At 40.0% G+C, this 22,822-nt stretch overlaps 1 protein-coding gene across 5 annotated transcripts in view; it reads right to left on the reverse strand.

Moving 5' to 3' along the window:
- Positions 1–1,867: 1,867 nt before the first annotated feature.
- The window catches only part of LOC120575189 (neurabin-2-like), a 37,690-nt gene continuing 16,735 nt past the window's right edge, over positions 1,868–22,822 (reverse strand). For all 5 annotated transcript variants that reach the window (XM_039825850.1, XM_039825851.1, XM_039825852.1 and 2 more), the window contains 10 exons: positions 12,795–12,927; positions 11,956–12,076; positions 10,428–10,532; positions 9,918–10,053; positions 7,513–7,656; positions 6,671–6,724; positions 5,934–6,065; positions 5,699–5,796; positions 5,526–5,622; positions 1,868–3,742 (listed from right to left, as the gene is read on the reverse strand). In XM_039825850.1, coding sequence (XP_039681784.1) covers positions 3,689–3,742; positions 5,526–5,622; positions 5,699–5,796; positions 5,934–6,065; positions 6,671–6,724; positions 7,513–7,656; positions 9,918–10,053; positions 10,428–10,532; positions 11,956–12,076; positions 12,795–12,927 — 1,074 coding nt within the window. In that variant the 3' untranslated portion in view covers positions 1,868–3,688. The remainder of the gene's footprint in view (positions 3,743–5,525; positions 5,623–5,698; positions 5,797–5,933; positions 6,066–6,670; positions 6,725–7,512; positions 7,657–9,917; positions 10,054–10,427; positions 10,533–11,955; positions 12,077–12,794; positions 12,928–22,822) is intronic.

Raw genomic sequence — 22,822 nt, forward strand, 5'->3', positions numbered from 1 at the left:
TATATTTTCAAGATCTGACCCAAAGAGCATATTTTATTTAACAAGCTATACCGTCTCTTCTGTTGCTTTGAGTGTTTGCAACTTATCCAATTTATCTGAACAAAAAAAAAAAAAAAAAAATGTTTGGAAAAATAAAACAATTTTTATGCGGCTGAACCTGAACCTCCATTGGTCCTTGGGTTCCGGAAAAAAAAAAAGATCTGATCTTTTCCGACCACAGTAACACTTTTGTATTCAACCCATATTTGGACTATGTCAGGCATGTATCACTAACTTAAGTTCATTTTCTAAAGTCATAATACTGGCACTGGGACCTTCTACTCTTCTCCTAATACAAGAGATGTGGAGTGTGTTTACACGCACACCGTTTTCTGAATAACACTGTCGCTCATAATATCCACGTCAAGGTCTAGTTTGACAAACATTTCTCAGAGGCAAAACTATCCGGGTACGTTAGCATAACAAGGCTTCATTAGCTGATTGGAAAAGACAAATACTGATCGCAATATCAATAGCTTACTTATTCTTTCATTCATGAATATTGTATTTTAAGCTTTTAGGAAGTCAGTAGGCTACATTAGCATATATAAATAGTTACTGGACTTTGAGAACTAGCTAACTTAGTAGCTATTAGAGGTCAATATAGGGACAGGCTTATATGGAAGCAAAGAAAGGCCATAATTAGAATTTAAAATAAGAATAGATCTGAACTGAATACTTAGTGTTGAAACTGAAATACCACTGAATGTGTAGCACTTAAATATTACGTAACAATATAAAACCATTTGTCTGACCTGCGTCCATCAGTCACAAAACTCGACTTAAATTCTACATCAGTTTTTAAAAATCTGGTTGTTTTAAATGACATCGGTGACATTCAGACTCGAAAATGAGTCAAGCTTGAAGGAATCAATCTGACCTATCTGGTTACTTCCCGTCAGTCACATGATCCACGGTAGAAACACTCCGATAAGGGACTGGAACCTCGCACACTGGAATTATTTTAATTTGTGAACCCACAATTTAATTTTTTTAAACTGCACCACTTGGGAAACAAAGAGGGGAATTAAGACCGCAAGGAGATAGATTTCTAAGTTAAAAATGCAGTGCTATAAATTCAGCGGTATTTAAATTTCAACATTTAAATTAGGTAATCAGTTGCTTATAAAAAAAAAAAATTTAATTATGGCCTTTCTTGGTTTCCATAGTAGTTAATATCAATCGATTTTAGCTGATATGTTAAAGGAAATGGTTTAAAATTGCCAAAACATATGTTTGAGGTCATTTGGAAACAGTGATAAATAGTTAAATAGTTTGTCCACCACAGAGAACTGGCAAATTACTGCAAATGTTCAGTACATATATTGGTCAATATTCTTTAAAAGCCAAATTGAAGTGTCCTTAATATACACAATTGTTTAAGTTATGTATTTATGTAAAAACCGTAATATACACTGACCCATACATTGTCAACAGATTTGATCCCTCAGGAATTTTAGGCACTCTGGCTACACCCACGTATGTTTACCTCAACTAATGAGATCATTTGCGGAACAGTTTTGCCTCCAGGACATGTTTGAACAATGGACACTATAAAGTGCACCTCAGGAGATCCTGTTGTACGTATGTTAACTGAAGATTCTAAATTTAGCCTGGGCTCATGAAACTATGCAGTGAGTACAAATAGAAGCTGTACACAAAATAGCCTCAGGAAACTAGTAAATTCAAACTAGCAGATTCATGTTTTCTGTGATCCTGGATAAGAGTAGGATTCTGAAAACCCTGCACCAACTCAATGAATTTATAGTGTGTTCCATTTGTACTCGGAGGTCAGAAGTTTCCGAGGTCAAAGTCAGAAACACGCCCCCATGAACTCGGATTTCCGAGCTGGGAAGTCGGAAAACCTCATAGTACCCCGAGCTCAAAATCCAACATGGCTGCTCCGTGCATCAACAGTAGTGAAAGCTGTAGTAACATACAGTTTATTAGCACTTCTGTCTTATTTGTGTGTCAGTAAATCAGTCCAGGGTTTCCCCCTGGTGGCTTGCAATATATTCTGGTAACTGGTAACTTCTAGAGGTAACTTTCAGCCCTGACTTAATATGGGGCTCTATGGAATCTGTCTAATAGCTTCTTTTTTTTTAATTCTGAATTTCGCGACCCTTGCCACCGGGCTTAACAACTTTTCTGGGGGAAACCCCGTCAGTCGTACACACATTACTGTTCATCTTCTATCTGTGGACATGTTGTTGCGCTGTTTGTATGCACAAAATAACAGCGTAATGCGTAGTTATCAACTGGTATTGCTAACAATGGCGAACCTGGCTAGAGCTAAACCCCACAGTGAAAATCCGACTTGTTAAATGGAACGCATTCAACTCGGGTGGGACGTCATTCCCAGCTCTGGCTTCTGAGTTCGAGAGGTAAATGGAACGCACTATTAGTACATGACTATCCTTAATAAGAGGATGTTGGTGTGTGTGTAAACGCACATATACTGTAGTAAACACCAACAAATACACACCATCAGAAGCTCTATAAGCACACAGACTATTCACACCCTGTTTGCCATTGATGTCGATAGAAAAGAGATGAAAACGGACTGAATCTGGACTACAGAACCATTTCGTAGTCATTCGCTCATTGCACTGCCTTTCTCTCGGATATCAGACCTACTTAACTGCTTAAGCCATTTAAACACTATTAAATACATGTATAGAATATATACAAACAGTATGCCACCACAGTTCAGACCTAAAGAAAAAAGAAAAGAAAAAAAAGCACGCCTCTGACTGACTCTTTCCATCGCTTGCAGAGAGTCAGGCTAGAAAAGAGAAACCAAAGGCTTGGGTGGGCGTTCTGCTATTTCACAGTTTATGTCACTAATCAGAAATTTGTCGGTCATGTTGTTTTGTAGTTTTTATTACTTAACTATCAGCAGGTGGTGGCTATTTCCTTTCAAAGTTTTTGTTGCACATTACTACCACGGTCCCACTTCCGAATTTGTCTTTTAAAAATGCGGTGGCCGCTTCTCCGTGTAGGTTTTGGATTCGAATGATCAATGCCATGCGACAGAAAACACGTTTGTCCTCTTCGGAAGAATCCAGTCCGGTCCCAAACAACGGAAGGAGTGGTTCGGCAAACCACCTAGTTCAAAAGTAGTAGAACAACAAATCAAATGTCCTTTTCCTCGGTTTTATTTTGCGGTCATGCCCTCTTGTCACTCTGTAAAGCACTTTGTGACGAGCCTGTTCGATAAAAGCGCTTCGTTTAAAATAAATTTGAATCCGGGTAAGATATTGAAGGGAGGAGAAGCAAATACAGATCATCCATAAATAAAGCACAGGTTGTTGAATGTGGTTTCCGTGTTGATTGCCAAGCCGGGTTGCCAGGAAGACACACAAGGAGGATTCTGGGTATTACAGAAGGAGCATTTTGGGATTGGTTATTGACTGGTTATTGATCGCTGGTTAGATGTCAGATGAGAGGATGCTTCTTTCCTCTTTGAATGTCGCAACCCTTGTCCTCTATTTCACAATTGTCATCCCTGTTATTCTTTTTTTCCCCCCCTAACTACCTGTCCGTGCAGTGAATGGTTGATTGGATTAAAATACAGCCTAGGTCAGAATGAAGGCAGAGCTCCTCCTCTTCCAGTCCCAGACAGGAGGTAGGAAGTAGCAGCAGCAGTCTAGGAGGGTTGGGGGGTCTTCAGGGCATCCACTTTGGTCTCCAAGTCTGTAATCTGGGAAAGCAACAACATATAAGGACAACGAAATACACTTGAACAAAACCAACTCTTTCTAAAGAATGGTATCAGTTTCACTATCAAGGGCTCGATATTTGTTGTGCACGGCGTGTATCACGTTAGGGTGCACTGTGCCGAGTGCTTCGGTGCTGTGCCAAGTAAAGTGCAACTTCTTGCTGTTACTTTCACTGACAGTTTGGGAAATCTTGTAGAGAGTTATCCTCAGATTACCTTTTTTTTTGGTTCTGGGACGTGCAGTTTTACATATGAATATATATTGTATGAATATACAGCAGCTCAAATATAATGCCAAGAGCAGGTTATGTGATATTACTCATTTCTGGTTATGTTTTCCATGCGTAAAAGTGCACAGTTCTATTTGTGATCACAATGATTCATACAATAACCATCTGCAGTTGAATACCACCATACTGCCATACATGAAATAACAGTTAAATTGAAAATATGGTCTTTTGTTTTACATATTACATATTATTTTTAAAGTTTCTTAAAATGAAAACTTGTTTTTGGAAACACCACTGTAAAATGAACCCGAACAATCTCAGAACTGTTTTCAATGCGTCAGTCTCCAACGCCCTTGTGGACTTCACTGTGCACTGCATGGAGGATTTGTAATGTGTAAAAATATTTGCAATGTAGAAAAATGAGAGGACCAAACAGGGACCAAGGATGGAGCCTTGGGGAACACCACATGTCAGTGAGCCAGCTGACATGTCACCAGCGATTACTGAAAACAGTTATTTGGACAAGTATGATTTAAACCAGTCTAATGCAGTATCTATGAAGTCCAAGATTATTTTTGGGGCTTTTTCTGCCTTTATTTTGACAGGACAGCTAGGTGAGAAAGGGGAGAGAGGGAAGACATGCAGGAAACCACCACGGGTCAGACCCGAACCCTGGACCCCCGCGTCGAGGCACAAACCCCTCAGCACACGTGCACCTGCTCTACCACTAGTCCGACCCGGCCACTTGAAGTCCATTTTTTTAACAAAGTCACACAAAATTGTAAGGGCATTTCTCCTGTTAAAATGCAAATATAAACTAGGGATGCTAATTTAGAGTGTTTTTTTCTGACCGATAGCCGACCCTTGTTAACTGATCATTAACCGTTAACCGACAAAAAGGCAATGGAGTCCCAGTTCAACCATCTTGGAGGCTCGGACATACTTTCTGCTTTCCATGGACAGTTGCGGACTTTTACCGGTCGCGGAGCCAAAATGTTCTGTGCATTGTCGTGGACACATGCAGCAACTTTTCTGGAACCGTGGTCTGCGGCACGTATGTTTGAGCCCGTCTCCACCGCATCCACCTGCGAGGTTGTCAGCTGTGTGTCCGCCAGGCATACTCAGTGTGTAGGACGGCCGATTTAACCCGCCAGTCCTCATCGATAGCGTGTCACGTAGCTCTCCGCTGTAAGCACCGTCCAGCAGAGAGCCACGAGCAGAAAAAAACAAAACGCAACTTGCTAGCGCAAAGAAAGTATACTCGCAGTTAAGAAATAGATTGTATTAGCCTATTTTTCTTTTAACAATGCAACAAAAAGTTGTTCAATAACTTTTTTATTTTTGTTTTAATAACATTGTTTTTTAACTGATCAGTCAAAATTCTTATCGTCAATTAACGGTTAAACGGTTAATCATTACCATTCCTAATGTAAAAAGATTAAAATGGGAAAACGAGGCGTTTTCTGGGGCTGACGAACTGACACAGAACTCTTGCCACTCGAGACCAGTGGTGTTAAGGTGAGTATTTCACTAACCTTTTCCTGCAGGTTGTCCGCCTCCTCTTTGTGTGTTGCCTCATTCTCTTTTTGTGCTCGACGCTGAGCCGTCTCCTTCTTCAGGTACTCAATCTCCCTACAACGCACAAACACATTTAAGCTTTGGTGTCTTTTACTACTCTCAAACCTTGAATGCATCTCTCCTTCCTTACTTCTGCTGGTACTCTTTAATCAGTCTCTTGGCTTTGCTGTATTTCCTCTCTAGAGTTTGGTACTGAGCCTGGGTTTCCTTTAGGTGTTCATCCACTGCCTGAAAACACACAAACGCACATCCCATCAGCAAATGATTAACGTTCGGGGAGATAAATGATGAGAGAAAATACTTCATCCATTCATGATTGATAGTCCTCCTTGCTTCGAGTGTTCTCTTATCCTCTCATAGATTACCTTACACAGGGACTGCGCCTCCATCCAGTAGCCCTCCAGTTTCTCCATCCTCTCTTTACTGTCCCGGATGTTTTGCTCCAACTGAGCGCGCTCCATCCGCCAACGCAACTTATCCTGCTCCGCGTGAGCCAGCTGGAGGTAAGGGGTGGAAATGTGGGAGGAGGAGGAAGAGGAGGAGGAGGTATGTGGGAGGTAGAGCCAGCATTAAGTCATCGTTCAGCCAGCAAAGGATCTGATGTTATGCTAGTGTACATTCTCCTCTGCAGTGGAACCTGGATATTGCAGTGTGGGGCTGCACAACATATCCTCCTTTTTCACATATCAACTGGCGCAATAAACACATAGTGAAAGGCTGCGACATATCGCGAAAGACACTCAGAGATTTGTTGCGTTAGTTAAAAGAAAATAGCAGTAGAAAACTGCACTTTAAAATCTGTCTTTTTTTTAGTGGTGCCTTTTATGTTTAATTTGATGTTCAATTTGTTCAATAAAAGAATGATGGAAATGATTTCCTTTCATCCGTTTTAAATTCAACAAGCAGTTTGTTGCGTTTTAGCAGAATACTGGAAGCAGCAGAACGGAGTACACTTTAATATCTCTTTATTTCTCTCAAGTAATATCGTTATCACCATATTCAACAACGTCATCGCACAGTTTCCTCATATCATTTAGCCCTATTGCAGTGTATTTCATTGCTGCATGTTAACAAGAAGAGATGAAAAGTGAAGTGTTCTCACCTTCCTCTTCAGCAGCTGGATCTCTGCCTGGGTTACTGCATGTTTAATCTGGAGCTGCAGACAGAGACAAAGATGAAAAGAAAATCCATAACAAAAACAAACAAAAAAGCCTGATAAAACTGGGGGAACAGAATTTCTCTGGGAGTTACTCTAATAGTTGATGCTTGGAGACCGGTACGCATCTTAGAGTATGGGTGTTATGAGTATTTATTAGAGATGGGCCGATACCATTTTTTACTACCTGATACCTGAACTTGCGTATCGGCCGATACAGAGTACCGATCCGATACCAGTGTGTCATATATTTTATTATGTTTTAACAACTGTATACTACTATCCCTGTATGGATGTGATATTATTTCTATTTCTCTATATCTTTGTTGTCAGGTTAAACTCTTTGTGAAACATGAACAAACACAAACAATGAATGCCAAAGAACTTTCTTTTATTATCCAGTTTGACAGTCAGTTACAACGGAAAAAGAAAAAGAAATAAACTACTTTAACGTAGATTTTCAGTGCATAAACTCCAGTACTTCCCGATACCGATACCAGTGTTTTAGGCAGTATCGGAGCCGATACCGATACTGGCATCGGTATTGGAACATCTCTAGTATTAATTGTCTGTTTTATGGTATTGGTTGTATCAATAAATGTGTTGACTCTTTGTATTAGTTTCAATGTTATGTTATGCTCAAAATCCTACAAATAAATCAAAAAAAAAAACGAGTTTCAGGCATTGACATTTATGGTGGGGGTCCTGCACATGTTTTACACTATGAGTGAAATAAATTAATGAAAAAAAAAAAGATTTAGCATCCAAATGATCAAAATCACACACACCTCCTTGAACTTGTGGGCTAGCTTCTCGGGGTCCAGCTCCACAGGAGACAACATGTCCTGGTTCTCGGCCAGGTCGAAAACCTCGATGGAGTTTGGAAACACTGGACTCATCTCCTCCTCCTCGTCCGTCGCATATTCCCCCGTCTGCAGGTAAACAGAAAGGTGTGGAAAAGACGAAAAGAAAAAACATTACATTTGGCAATACGCTGATTTGTCAACATGCCGACCTTCCATGCAGCATGACATAAAGACTTGATTCATCACACCAGCGACTGTGATTTTTTTATTTTTTTTATTTTTTGGAGAACAAGGAGAATTTCTACAACACTATCAACTATTTTAAAATAATTTCTGTCTCTTTGTGTCATATTTGGAAAAGTTCAGGATGTTGCTGGTGGAAACCCCTGTTTAGATGAGTGATGAGCAGAGCCGTAGCCAGGCTTTTTGAAATAAGTCACAGTTACAGATTCCCCTTGCAGAATCCCACCACAATAAGAAATTATTGACAAGCCACCAACCAAACTTTGTAATATTTTCAAGTATGGCTAGAATATATGGCCAAAATCTTCTATCCCGATATAAGTCAGTTCATATCTCGATCATGATATGGCATGTTTTCTGGTAATTCAATAATTAGTCTATATGAAATAACCACATGGTAAAGCCTATTTTTTTGTATACTCCTGTGTGAATTAAATACTTGAAAAATGAAAAGTATGGAGCATTTCTCATTTTATTAAAGAACTTTAGTGCAGAATAAACACAACGTACAAGGATCTGACCGTAAAGCCTCGTCCAAAGGACGTAAATGTCCTTTAATGCAGTTTGACCGTTGCTTTATTTAACATTGCGACAGAAACGATATAGAAAAATATATTTACGATGGACATTTGTAGATTGTTTTAAAGATAGATATCTATCTATCTATCTATCTATCTATCTATCTATCTATCTATCTATCTATCTATCTATCTATTATTTGCGTAATTTCTACCTCACCACAATATGGTTGGGTGTCAAGTATGCAAATCTGGTGAGACATTGCTTTCGTTTTAATTTCATATATTTAGTTTTTTTGCCTAAGAACAGTCACATTTTGTCTAAAATATATTAGAATCAGAGTATAAAATTCTCCTTAGGTCATTATAAACCCCCAAATTTCCAGATATATTCCCGAGGTCATGATCTTGACATATTTTAGTGGGAGCCCTCGCGTCTGGTGATGGGGAATGACGGCAACTTGCAGCCATGATTTTAATCGCCCCCGACAACCTAACTCCTCGTTTAGTTATGCTGTAATTACAGAGACACTTTACATTCAGTCCACTGACCCCAGTGTAATGGGGAACGGAGTGTGCTACTGGAATAATCAAATATACTTAGTTAATTGTAATTTGCTTTTATTGAAACACTCAACAACAATTGAAATGCTTATTGTTGTAGTGCTGAACCGTCTGATTCCCTCTCCGATCACAAGGTGGAGATGCTGGACTGAGTTTGAAAGTAGAGGCCACATGGTGACACACAGACCGACATTTTGTCACACACACACACACACACACACACACACACACACACACACACACACACACACACACACACACACACACACACACACACACACTTACTTACTTTTGATTTTTTTCTTAAAAAATTACTCAAACCGATCGATTATCAAAATAGTTGGCAATTTAAAGCTATAGTGCATAGTTTCTGTTGCCCCCATGAAGAATTGTAAGTATTCACAAAAACCCTGTCGGTGCATCCACATGACGCAAGCCTTCGGAGATAGCACAACACCCCCACCCCTCCTCAACGCAGTCGCTAAAAAAATGTAACGCGTCAAACCAAGAAGGACACGGAGGATTTAAAAACACAAAAAACATAATGGACTCTTCAGAAGAGGTAATTATCACTCGAGCTGCTGCATGTGAATGTGGCGGGCGACACCATTTAGTAAACGTAGCCATACTGAGAAATACAGAGAGAGTTGTGTGGAGCGGATAGTCTTAATTAGCTCTGTATCAACTCATTTGGCAATGGCTTAAACATAATGAACATTCATTATTATAAAAATGAATAATAAATGTTTTAAGTTGCGCACTATAGTTTTAATAGTTCACATCTAATGGATTATTCTTTGCAGCCCTACTCTTGTTGTCTCTCTCTCTTTTAATCCCTCTTCTGATTTCCTGCAGCTATTAAAAGGCCCATGAGCTGACAAAGCAACATTAGTTATTAGAGTTATTAAATGTTTTTGGAGTCTGCGTTTATTGAACATAAACCTTTCCTTATTTCCTAACGTTCCGAAAGACAAAGCTGCTGCCATGTGAAAGATGTACGAAATGCATATTCTCCATGTATGGTTGTGCGTCCCGCATGCGTTTGTGCGTCCAAGCACGTACCTCTTCGTCATCGTCCATGTACTGTTTGTATCTCTGCTCCATCATCTCTCTCTGCCATCTCTCCTGTTCCAGAGTCTGCTGGATCAGCTGAGCCACTTCACTCTGCTCCCCGGGCTTCTCCCGACCAATCACAAACCTGGGAAACATTTGAAATCCATCGGCCAAGTTAATGATCTCAAAAGAAAACACACGCGTAAATCTGAGAAACTCAAACACACGGCAACATTGCAAACCTTGAAAACATTACACACGCACACAAATCGCAAACATAAAAACATTCCAGTGCATAAAACCGAAAGATTCACCCCATACCAACTGCAAAAACATAATCCGTCACAAACCTGAGAGTTTTAGCATATACCAACCAAAAACCTGAAAAATAACCAATTTATATCACAAATCTGCAAAAAAATAAATAAATAAATAAAAATTAAAAATATTCCACACATTTTGTGTGAAATGAGCAAAACAAAAAGAGAGAAAATGAGTGAGTGAGTGTGTGTGTCAGACCTGACGGTGCCGGTGGTGTTGCGGAGGACAGAGGCAGCGAGGCTCTGAGTGACGCCGACCAGGCTGGTCCCATCAACCTCCACTATCAGATCATTAACCTGGATCCTACACACACACACACACACACACACACACACACACACACACACACACACACACACACACACACACACACACACACACACACACACACACACACACACACACACACACACACACACACACACACACACACACACACACACACACACACACACACACACACACAGACAGACACACAGACACACAGACAAAGAGAGAATAAACTGTATGTGTGAACATGAGCAGAGACAAAGACACCGGATAATACCCTCCCCCAGCCACAGCTTTTGTTTCTATATTCAGTACTATTGTACTGGCATTTCAGTGTTTCTTCTTATGCTACCCTTTTTTTATTTAATTAATTCTTTTTTTTTTTTTTTTTTTACAAAACATACAACTCACGACATGGATAGATCACATCCCCATCTAACTTCCACACTAAAATTGATTATGACACATAGGTTTGGAAAAGAATAACAATAACGCTTTGGTCTGACACGGTCTTGACGTGGAGTAATCAAACCTAGCTTATCATTTAAATCACCAAACTCCATGATTATGTGCTTTCATCTGCCCTTTGTCGGCAAGAGGCTCATAATGCCATCGAAACATGAGGACTTAATAACAATGGAGATTAACGAAAGTGAAATTGAGGTCATGGAGCAGAAGCTTTTGGTTTTGTCATTCCATTTTGTTGTTGGAGCAGCTGATGAAACTTTAGAATAGAAAAGATCATAGGCTGTCCGTTATAACTGGACTATATCTTGTTGAAAATTTGTTATTTTAATGGGATTTGATAACTATATTTTCATCATATAATTGGTTCTGCAGTTTTCTTGGCAAAAGTGCTTAAAGAAAATGAAAACCTTTACATAAATTACAGTGCTATACGCCAGTTTAAGGGAGGTGAAACTGCAGTAATTGTGGCCCTTCTACTTCCGCATACAACCGGATTTGTCTATACATAGTGCAATCCTGTCATGTACTGTATAATAAAAAAAAAATAGAGCTGAACCTTGAGTCTTGAAATGTGTATTAATCCACAGCTGAAAATAGTCCCCAAAGTAATGTCTGGTAAAACCACAGTGCCCAGCTGTTTAAGATTATAACTGAGCCTTTGTTAAAACTGGAATTATTTAATTGTTCAGGCTGCAAACCACCAACACAGTGAGAAGTATAGACAGTCTAACTGACATATTACAGGTTTGTTATTAGAAAACAGATAACCGAGCATTAAAAATCCTGCGTGAGGGGCACCAGGTAGCTCACCTGGTTGAGTGTGCGCCCCATGTACAAAGGCTCAGTCCTTACTGCTGCTCCCCTGTGCTGCATGTCATTCCCCCTCTCTCTCTGCCCTTTCCTGTCTTAAGCTGTCCTGTCAAATAAAAGACCTAAAAATCCTGCGTGAGACACAGATAAAGATGTATAAAGGAGGTGGACAGGATACCTGCCGTCTCTCTGTGCAGCTCCTCCGTCGGTGACCGTCTTAACAAAGATCCCCAGTTTCTCCAGACCCATATCAGCTCCTGCACCCATACCTATAATACTGATACCCAGACCGTCACCATCTACACACACACACACACACACACACACACACACACACACACACACACACACACACACACACACACACACACACACACACAAAGACAGACACAAAATATCACACTGAATTGCATCTTTATAGATGTGACTGCTGCTGCACATGTCAATATGTTCCTTTTGTTCTTAGCATCATCAGGTATATGTATTCATTCTTTTGGTATGGCCACAAAGTTACATCACCTGATTCAGTCTGAGGTGACAGTCAAAGCTATAAAACATATCTGAAGTATATTTATCCTCGTTCAATGCTTTAAAAATGAAACATAAGTCAGTGTTTAAGCCATAATGCTGTGCTGAGAGCAGCCGTCACGGATGGTTGCTGGTTCCAATCCATTACTTTCAGAATTACTACCTGCTAATTAGGCTAATCCGTGCTAAATGTAATCCCATAAGGGGATAATGGAGTTGTAAGCAGAGTATGTCCACCAACAGCAGCCTGTCAGTTGTGTGCATGTGTGTTAGTGTGCAAGCGTGTGTGTATGTGTCTGTGCGTGCATGTGTCTGAGCGCACGTGTGCGCACGTCTGTGTGTGTGCGCACGCGCATGCATGTGTGCGTGTGTGAATGCGCGTGTATGGTTACATAAGAGGCTTGACTGAGTGACTGTCAATGAGTGTGAAGGCGTGTGTGTGTGTGTGTGTGTGTGTGTGTGTGTGTGTGTGTGTGCGTGTGTGTTTACCCTTCTCCAGCTCTACAGGAAACAGGTCCAGCTTCTCGACTCTTTTCTCCAGCTCGTACTCGGCCGACGCCGCCATGGGGTCAACGTCGTCATTACGCCGATCGTAGTCCTCGTTAGAGTAGGTGGTGAATACCTACACAGGGAAAAGGTCAAAGGTCAGAAAGCCTGAGAGTGAATATTGTGTCATTGTTTACTTAAGGGATCTGACTAATTCCACCACTGCCAACACCCTCAATGTGGCGACACGTCTTGATTGGACCACAGGAACATTCAGACGCTAAACGTCTCTAGCTCAATTGGATTCTAGCCACTGCACCTTTGAGAGAGAGAGAGTGGTAATGGACAATAAAATCATCCAGCAGCCACTCTGCACCGGTGCTGCTGACTCATATTGCGCTACCCTTAGAAAGAAGGGTAGGAAAAGATACATGGATATCATTTCATATCATCATTTTATCTACATAAATATCCCATCTCCTTAAGAGGATAAAAATCACACATCATGTGTGAATAGGCTGTCACTTTCCCCATCTCCACTGCATCTGCCCAATCCTTTTCATCCACTCCGTATCACACCCCTCCCCCCTCGCTAAAAAAGGTCAGCAGCATCTGTCTCCCCGGTGACCATCTCCATGATCACGTGGCTTCGTTGCCGTGGCAACCACAGGCTTGCCCAGCGTGAGTTTGGCACTGACCTGCTCTCTCTCACTCTGTCCCTGTCTAGCAGATATGCTAATGTGTGTTAAAAAGACAGAGACACAGCCAAAGGCCTTTATGTGCAGGATGTGCTCTTTACAGTATTATTTACATTCCCCTGTATGTAGAAGACTGACACACACACACACACACACACACACACACACACACACACACACACACACACACACACACACACACACACACACACACACACACACACACACACACACACACACACACACACACACACACACACACACACAGGGTCAGTGATTGTTAAACTGTTTCCTGTAGTCACGTTTCCTTCCTGTTGAGTAACTTTAAAGCTGTGTTTATGTGTGTGTACATAAAGCTCCAGGACATTGCCTGTACACACAATCTCTGTACTTTGCCACACACCACACATACCAACAGAAGAACGCACAAAGAATATTTCTTTGTGCGTTCTTGATCTTCTTTTCTCATGCTAAACAAAACTAAGAGCCCTCCTAGCGGCTCTGTGAGGTTGTACCAAACAGCTGTGCTTTGAACTATATATCTATGCTGGATAGATATTTAGTTCCATTAGAACACATTGCTATCAATATTGGCTTGGTAATGGTAACCAAAAAATGGCGTAGCAATTCACCAGTTCCAAAGGGGACATCCTTAAATCAACTAACCCTAAAAAGGTAGGCTATTCAATTTACAATCAAATTAAAAACAGAGAAAAGCAGCAGCAGTTCACCATTTAAGTCACAACACTCACATGAAGGTTTGAACCGTTTACTGCAACAACAATATGCTTTTAGTTTGGCGGTGTGGCTCATGTGATGCTCCAGAACAAACCTGAGCAAGCCTGACACAGATGGTCCCTGAGCCCCCTCTCCTCCCCCATTTAACTTTCAGTCACTTGATAAGTCCATTGATCAATAACAGTGAGGTCAGTGTTCAGATTGAACCTCAATTGTCCCCACAGGAACTTTAAAGCATAAATAGCAGAATATTGATTCAGATATGCAGGAAAAGGGCATGAATGACCATTATATTGATATATAATGTTTCATAACTGGTCACTCATGCCCTTTACCCTGTGTTGATACACAGGATAGCTTAGGGTCAGTGCTCTGTACCCTGATGCCTGGATGGACTGGACCCAAATACAGGGCATAGGGCTGCACAATATATCGGGTTTATTTTATCGTCATGCAATATCAACTGGCACAATAAATCCATCGCGAAAGGCTGCGACATATCGCAAAAGACACAAAGAGATTTTTTTGTGCTAGCTGAAAGAAAAAATCAGCAGAAAACTGCACTTGAAAATGTAACTGCAGTTCTTTAAATAATAGAAAGTTGGAAATGATTTAATTAACCTTTATTTAACCAGGTAAGCCGATTGAGAACAAATTCTCATTTGCAACGACGACCTGGCCAAGACGAGGCATAAAACGTGCGAGACAACATAGAGTTACACATTAAATATGCAAAATATAAAACATACAAAATAAAAAAATAAAAGTCTACAAAAATTACGGATCAAATATAAATACTGAGTGTAGTACAGAATCTGTATACAGCTTGAGCAAATGCAATAGTGCAAAAAGCGTTACACAGATATTAAACAAATATGACAGGCAGTGCAGGTAAGAAACAAAGTGAGCGTGTGCAATACTACTTGAAATCATTTCCTTTCATTTGTTTTAAATTAAACAAGCATGTTTGTTGTATTTTAGCTGAATACTGAAAACAGCAGAACTGAGTACACTTTAATATCCGTATGGTTATCGCAAGAAGTATCGTTATCGCGATATTCAACAATGTTATTGCACATCGCACAGTTTCCTCATATCGTGTAGCCCTAACAGGGAATAATAGACCACCTGCTTTTGATTGACGCAGCTGCTTCCTGAATGACGGCATAATCTGACCAATCACAAGCCACCTACCACTACCCTGGCTAAAAGCAGAGACGCAGGCCACTTTAAATTACAAGTAAGGGTGTCACCGAAACACAGTCTCTATTATTAAGTCACAATCTCGAATTAAAAAATGGAATAGTCGATGCTGCCACGCCCCCATGTCACGTCCGGTCGGCTTGCCAGGTGAAAAAACAAAAAAAAAAAAAACACGGAAGTGGTGGAAGTATTTTGGATTTCCAGTGAGTTATGTTGACAACGTTCGCGTTGTCGACAAAAAAGCCACAGTTTGCAAGCTCTGCTATGTGTGTGTTACCATATTCTTCCACTGGCAGCACGACTAACATGGCAGTTATCTGTGTGGTTCAACTGTTCGGAAATAGTTTGTTAAGACACTTAATTGTTCAGAGAAGACTATGGACATGGCTGTTTTATTGGCTTTTGTTTGTTTGGTTGTGAACTTGAATGTCATCTTCTGTGAAGAAGACTGCAGTTACAAAAGGGAAACTAGATGGCAGGTTATTTTGCTTAAATTTCCAAGTTATTGTTACATTATGTTGATATTATATTCCATACAAGTCTAGCAACCTGTGCTTTAAAAAAAATAAATGTAAAAATCGAGAATCGAATCAAATCGTGACCTCAGAATCGAAAATGTAATGGAATCGAGTCAAACTAAATTCAGGACATCACATCGCTAGTTGAACCGTGCGACTAAGAGTCAAAGCGCTGTCCATTAGAATATTATCAGGACACTGGGCAGTGCGCACACAGGCTATCCACCTATTCCAATGACCAAATAGATTTTAGCATGTAGTATCACATGAGGTCCTATAATTGACATCTAAACTGACAGATTAATCCACGCAGCATGGCTATGATGAACAATAGCAGCAACTACTAGCTTACTAAAACACTTGCTCAACAATTACTTAAAAAAAAAAAAAAAAAAGAATGAACAAAAATGACTACAATATATAAACACCGGAGCTAAAAACAGAAGCAGACTTGCTGCTAATCCACGTTGGCTGAGTGGCGAATTAGCCTGAGTCACTCTAGTCAGCTGGATTTCAGACAGGTAACTGGATCAAGATTGGGCAAGGACGCTACCAAAGACTCTTGTCTCTCAGTGTTTACTGGCATGAAACACACAATGGGAACATTGATACTAAGGGAATCCCAAGGTGCCTCACAATACGATACATGGTTCATATCGATATTTTGTCTCACCCATAAATGATACAATGCAAAAGAGCTAAATGTGGTCTGCTACTGTAGTTCTGAATTTCATTTATAATCTATAATATATAGAGCAATAGTCGGAGATTTTCGTTTGTATCCTTGATAAAAGTAAGATAAGACGATCGATACCACTCACATCTCAGCATAAAAAGACTAGAAACAGGGGGAAACAGCTAGTCTGGCTCTGTCCTACGGTCACAAAATCTGTCTACCCCAAACTATAGTCAAACACAATAAAAACGCAAATTGTTTTTTGTACGGATAAAACAAAAGAGACATAATGGGTTAATTTGTGAGCTTTAGAGCTGCTGGTAGGTAGACCCTGGTGGGTAAACCCAGCCCAAGCTGCCGGCGAGTTGATTTCGCTCTGCAGCTCAGGCTGGAAACCTGTACGTTTATCTATCCTGCTTCCTATACAAATTTGCGGGTACCAATCACAAACTGGCTTATCCACCTGGCGAGCTATTGGCGGATTTAACACGATGACGATAGAGAAGAGACGGCAAGCAGCTTTTTATTTACATTCAACATGGTGGCCACCGAAGCGCAGCAACCCATTGATGCCGCTGTCGCTGCTACGTCACACGGATCATTGGTCTGATTGGTTGAAGGACTATCCAATTGCGTACAGATTCATTTGAACTATGCCCGTTGATCACGCCTCTTGGGCAGTAGAAAATATAGAGCAGACTCCCCAGACTAATGTTCAATCTTAAAAGATTGAACTTGGTGTGGTGATAGCCAGACTAGCTGGTGGGTGAAATTGGTTAAACTTTGGACAATGCCAGGCTAGCCGTATCCAGTCCTTAGGCTAGGCTAAGCTAAGCTAGGCGGCTACTGGCTCCATCTTCATATTTACTGCACAGACATGACAATGGAATTGATCTTCTCATCTACGTTTCGGGGCCAAAGCGAATAAGCCTATTTCCTAAGATAGGGCTTTAAATAAATTCTGAAATCATAGGATGTAAGTCATGCTAACATTGAATAATGTGTAAAGCTAAAGCGATTGCTTGAATAATCAATTGTCAATCCACAGAAAAATAACTGCCAACCATTTGGTTAAATCGATCACTTAAGTAATTTCTCAGGCAAAAATGGCAAAGAGTCTTTTAGTTCCAGTTTCTCAAATCTGACGATGTGTTGTTTTACATTATCATTAGGGGTGGGAATCAGCAGAGGCCTCACGATACGATATAATCACGATATTATTGCGATTTTAAACATTTTGCAATATTCTGCGATATATTGCAATTTATTACCTTTTCTCCAACTTAAAACATTCCCAAATTTCAAATTATGTCTCCAAAAGAGACCAATCAAAAAGATAAATTTCGCTGTTTGTTCATCTCACTTCACTTTTTTTTCTGCAAAATGGGATAGTCAAGCAGACAAACTGACCAACACATATATAATAAAAGATCGATACTTGGCGTCTGTGTATCAATACAGTATTGTATTGAAAATATCTCGATACTATGCTGTACTGATTGTTTCCCCCACCCCTAATTGTTTATACTATGATAATAGAGTGACCAACTTTGGGTTTTGAACTTTGGGTCTGACAAAACAAGTTATTTGATGAGAGTGCTTGGACATTTTTCACTATTTTCTGACACTTTGTAGAGCTGTTCATGCTGGAGGTGAAGAGAGGCCAAACCCCTCCAAATCTTCCTGACACAACAGAGTCACAACCACAATCCTGCTCGTCTTCTCTACATTGCGTTAATGATTTCAATCAGGATCGGGTGCATCCCTTAACTGTTTAAAAAGAACGACTTAATTAGCTGTTCAGCTCACATCAATGCACACACAATTTCTTCCAAACAAAGCTCCACTTGTGTTTCTTATCAATCAGCTTCCCCTTGCCTGTGTGTGTGTGTGTGTGTGTGTGTGTGTGTGTGTGTGTGTGTGTGTGTGTGTGTGTGTGTGTGTGTGTGTGTGCACACATGAGCTTTCAAGGAAAACAAACACACCCAGGTACATTCCAACTGCTTTTTGCAGACGTACAGAGGTAGCCTTGTATACAACTCAACACGGACAAATCCAGTTATGGGTCAGTAAAAGTGAGATGCAGGACAACCTAGCTACTTTAAAAGGTTTTCTACATTCATTCCTCATTTATTACCCTTTACCATTATGTTGTGTTTATGTGCTACTGTGAAAGAACATCATCCAGAACTTTAAAAATAAGCTTCTAACCAGTGCTGTAATCACATGGCATCAAATGTGGACATTTTTGCTAAATGACGTGCTGTGGAGGCAGGTTGGAGACTCTCTAAGTACCGGAGGAGGTTTGAGCTCTCCTGGCTGACTTTTCCTTGAAGTACCAACCAGTTTTTGAAATTGAGTAACAACCGCCAACATGCCCAGGCAGTGAGTCTCAGTTCACTGGCTCTGTTCCCTGCAGCAGAACACCTCTCTGAACATGCAAGACGAGCTACAGACATCATGCCACTTTCTCTCAAAAGGGCTTTACTAAAACCACATGCTGTCATGTTGAATCCTTTATGGATGCTATTAGGATCTAACCCTTCCTCAATTACAATATGAAACTGCCTATTTGGCTGAGGTTCACTTCTGAACCAAATCAATAAATAACTTTATGATTATTACCAGTTGCATGGTTATTGCCACTGAAGTTGCTTTTATTCCCAAAACATCTGCCAAGGTATCATTCAAAAAGCTGTGAAATATAGTAACTGTTTTCACTATTCATTTCTTTCAGTGACTTGAAAGAGTTTAGTACAAATTTAGCAGCAGTTCTTTAATGCTATATAAATAATTCAGTTATACTTAACTGTTTTGTTCTTAATTTGTTCTCATTAATAAAGTTGTTAGTATGACGTTAGCAGTATAATATGCAGAATGAGGGGCTTCTGTGCTCATAACTATGCTGACATTACCTTTTAATGCTAACGTTACTTTTTTATGCTAACGTTGCTTTTTATGCTAAAGTTACTTATTCTATACTAATGTTACTTTTTATGCTAACGTAACTTCTTCTATGCTGTTAATTTATTTAATGCTAACATAAATTTTTAATGCTAGTGTTACTATTTGATTCTAACGTTAATTTTTTATGCTAACGTAACTTGTGTGAGATGGGATTGACCTTTAACCTGTGCTGCTCATTGCGTGAGCACACACACACTCAGATAATTTCTCATACGCAAGAACTAATGCTTACCCAGAGCCTACGCTACTAGCCTTCATTTCTCACTTGAATTTAATGTGTTATTTTAGCTAGCCAGAGACAGTTGACTATCAAAGTGTGGTAGAAAGGTTTGGGAAATGCAAGGATGAGCGTCACATATATATTTAAACAATGATTTGTTTTAAATTATTGATCATTTGATCATCAACATAAATCCTAAAAAAAATGTCCATAAATAAGCTATCTTGACTATCTTAGTTTTCTAGGCCCATACTGCAAACGCATCCTCAATTGTTTGTAAAAGGGAAACCTGTCTATAATTTTCTTCACATCACATTTCATATCCTGAATCTCATTTCAGTCTTACTGTTGACTGTGATTAGGTAAGGTTAACGTAGCTTTATAATTAACCTTATTGTCACATTGTTTACAGTGACCCTCTAAAGCAGAGATCTTCAACAGGGGGTCCAGGACCCCCATGTGGTCCTCAGAGTTACTGCAGGGGGGCGGGGGGCACCAAATTATAGTACATTTTTTGAAAGTTTCGTCTCTCTTTCAGTTAACGGGTCCTTGGCTTAAAAAACGCTGAAGACCACAGGGATGAGACCGAGAAAGAGCTGAGGGAGGCAGCTAAAGGAAGTGAAAGCTAGTTTAAAAGCAGTGACCAGCAAACAGCTGAATCATTATGACTGAAATGTCTAGCAACCAATGTTTTTACACTTTATCTCCGATAAATATATTGTCTCTGTGTATTTGTTAAAGTTGAAATGAGTTAGTTGCTTTGCATAAGAGACATACGTCATGCTATGTACATTATGTTTGAATCGTGATGCTTAGTTTTAGGATATTGAACAGAAAAAGTTTTTTTTTGAATCTGAGGACAGGTAATTGCACATCAGAAGCAGATGCTGGTTTGACATGATTCACCAGGCAGCTAACTGTAGCTAGCGGTTACCTTGGTTGCAAATAACGCTGCATCAGGCCACAACTCTACTTTTAGCTGCAACGTGGCTAAAGAGGTCAGTGGTTAAATGTTTTAAAAAGGTCCAAGAAAATGTTTAGAATTCCTTTTTGACCTGACGCCCGGCTTGACATCAAAACTGTTCTACTGCCTGCATAGGTGGACATGACCGAACAGGAAAAGTGATCCTCAGTGAACATGTCGATGCCCATTATGTAGTCTTTGTCCTGTCTAACGACATTACATTCTGCCTAAACATCTTGCTTTTCAATATCAAGGCTTCTTATTTCTGGTGGTGGTTCTCAAACTTTTCTAACAATGTACCCCCTTTAAATAATTTTTTTCAGCCAAGTACCCCCTGAACTGCGCAAAACATTTTTTGGTAGAATAAAAGCCTGTGTAAAGTGGAACAATACAGCGCCGACAGCGTTTACAGCCTTGTAACTGAAAACATTTTAAATGCAAAATTTCAAATGTTTAGAACCCATCACTAAATTCATTCACTATTAGAGTAAAATTATTTTAGGAATCATACATAACATATTATAATATAAATTAACATCTAAACAAAAAAATCTCATGTACCCCCTAGGAGTATGTGTACCCCCATTTGAGAAACACCGTTCTATGGTATTCAGTTGTCTCACTGAAGTATGCCGTTAACTTGACATCATTAAGGCTCATTGAGACATGTTTTACAATAGAAAAGAGCTTCTGTTAAATCTAAGTTCAAAGGAACACACACACACACACACACACACAGTTTGAGCTAGAGTCAGCAGGAAATATTGTGGCGAAAACCCCCAGCAACCCGTGTGTGTGATGTTAACAAAGCAGGAAGTCTTTTCAATCATTTCCTTAATCTCTTTCGGTTAGATAGCAGAGCACACACACACGCGTGTCTTTTTTCTCCCATTTTATGATGTACAGTAATTATCAGATACCAACTGTCCAGGGCTCACCATATCAATTAAACAACTAAAGCCCACTATCTCATAGTCTGTCATCATTTAATCTGCATTCATTGATTTGACTTGGCAGCACTGAAACAAGCTGTAAACACAACTTATGACATCCTTAGAAGTTGTTACACGCGTTTGCGGTTGAGAGGTTTCGGGCTACTTGATGAATTTACTTTTTCTTTGGCTCGGTTTTTTCGCTCGATGGTGTTTTAAGCCCCCAACGTCTCCTTCCAGGCATCGCTGCGACCATCCCCAGAAGATGATTGAAAAAAATATTTTTGATGTCACCTTTTCTCCAATGCCACCATCACACACTTACAAACATCAAATATAAATACAGAATCAATGCATTTAGATTTAAGAGGCTTTCCTGCTCGCCAGAGGATGGGAGTTAATTTACATTAAATATTAAATCCTCGATTCGATTACATTTTCGATTCTACGGTCACGGTTCGATTCTCGATTTTTATATTTTATTTTTTTATTTTTTAAAAGCACAGGTTGCTATGCCATTTTTAGACAAGACTTCTATGCAATATAATAACATAATGTAACAATAACTTATATCTTCAGTCAATTGAAACTTAAGCAAAATAACCTGCCATCTAGTTTCCCTTTTGTAACTGCAGTCTTCTTCACAGAAGATGACGTTCAAGTTCACAACCAAACAAACAAAAGCCAATAAAACAGCCATGTCCATAGTCTTCTCTGAACAACTAAGTGTCTTAAAAAACAATTTCTCAACAGTTGAACATATACCACACAGATTAACTGCCATGTTAGTCGTGCTGCCAGTGGAAGAATATGGTAACGCAAACATTGTCAACATAACTCACAGGAAATCCAAAATACTTCCACACCGGCGACTTCAGTGAAAGAGGAGGGGGCTCAAGTTCTGTTGATGGGTCTCCTGCATCTGCAGTTGCCATGCCATCTTTTGACTGGCTGTAGCTAAATTAGAGGAGGTTGACTGACTCGCAGCACTTCAACACTAGTGTTGACGAACTGACCGAAGAGCCGGTTAATTAACCCGAGTCGCATCACTTAACCGGGAGAATGAACCGACTCACTCCTGTTTTTTTACGTCATTCGTGCCGGCAGCGCTTTGC

This window comes from Perca fluviatilis, chromosome 15, assembly GCF_010015445.1.
Source record: "Perca fluviatilis chromosome 15, GENO_Pfluv_1.0, whole genome shotgun sequence".
NCBI lineage: Eukaryota > Metazoa > Chordata > Actinopteri > Perciformes > Percidae > Perca > Perca fluviatilis.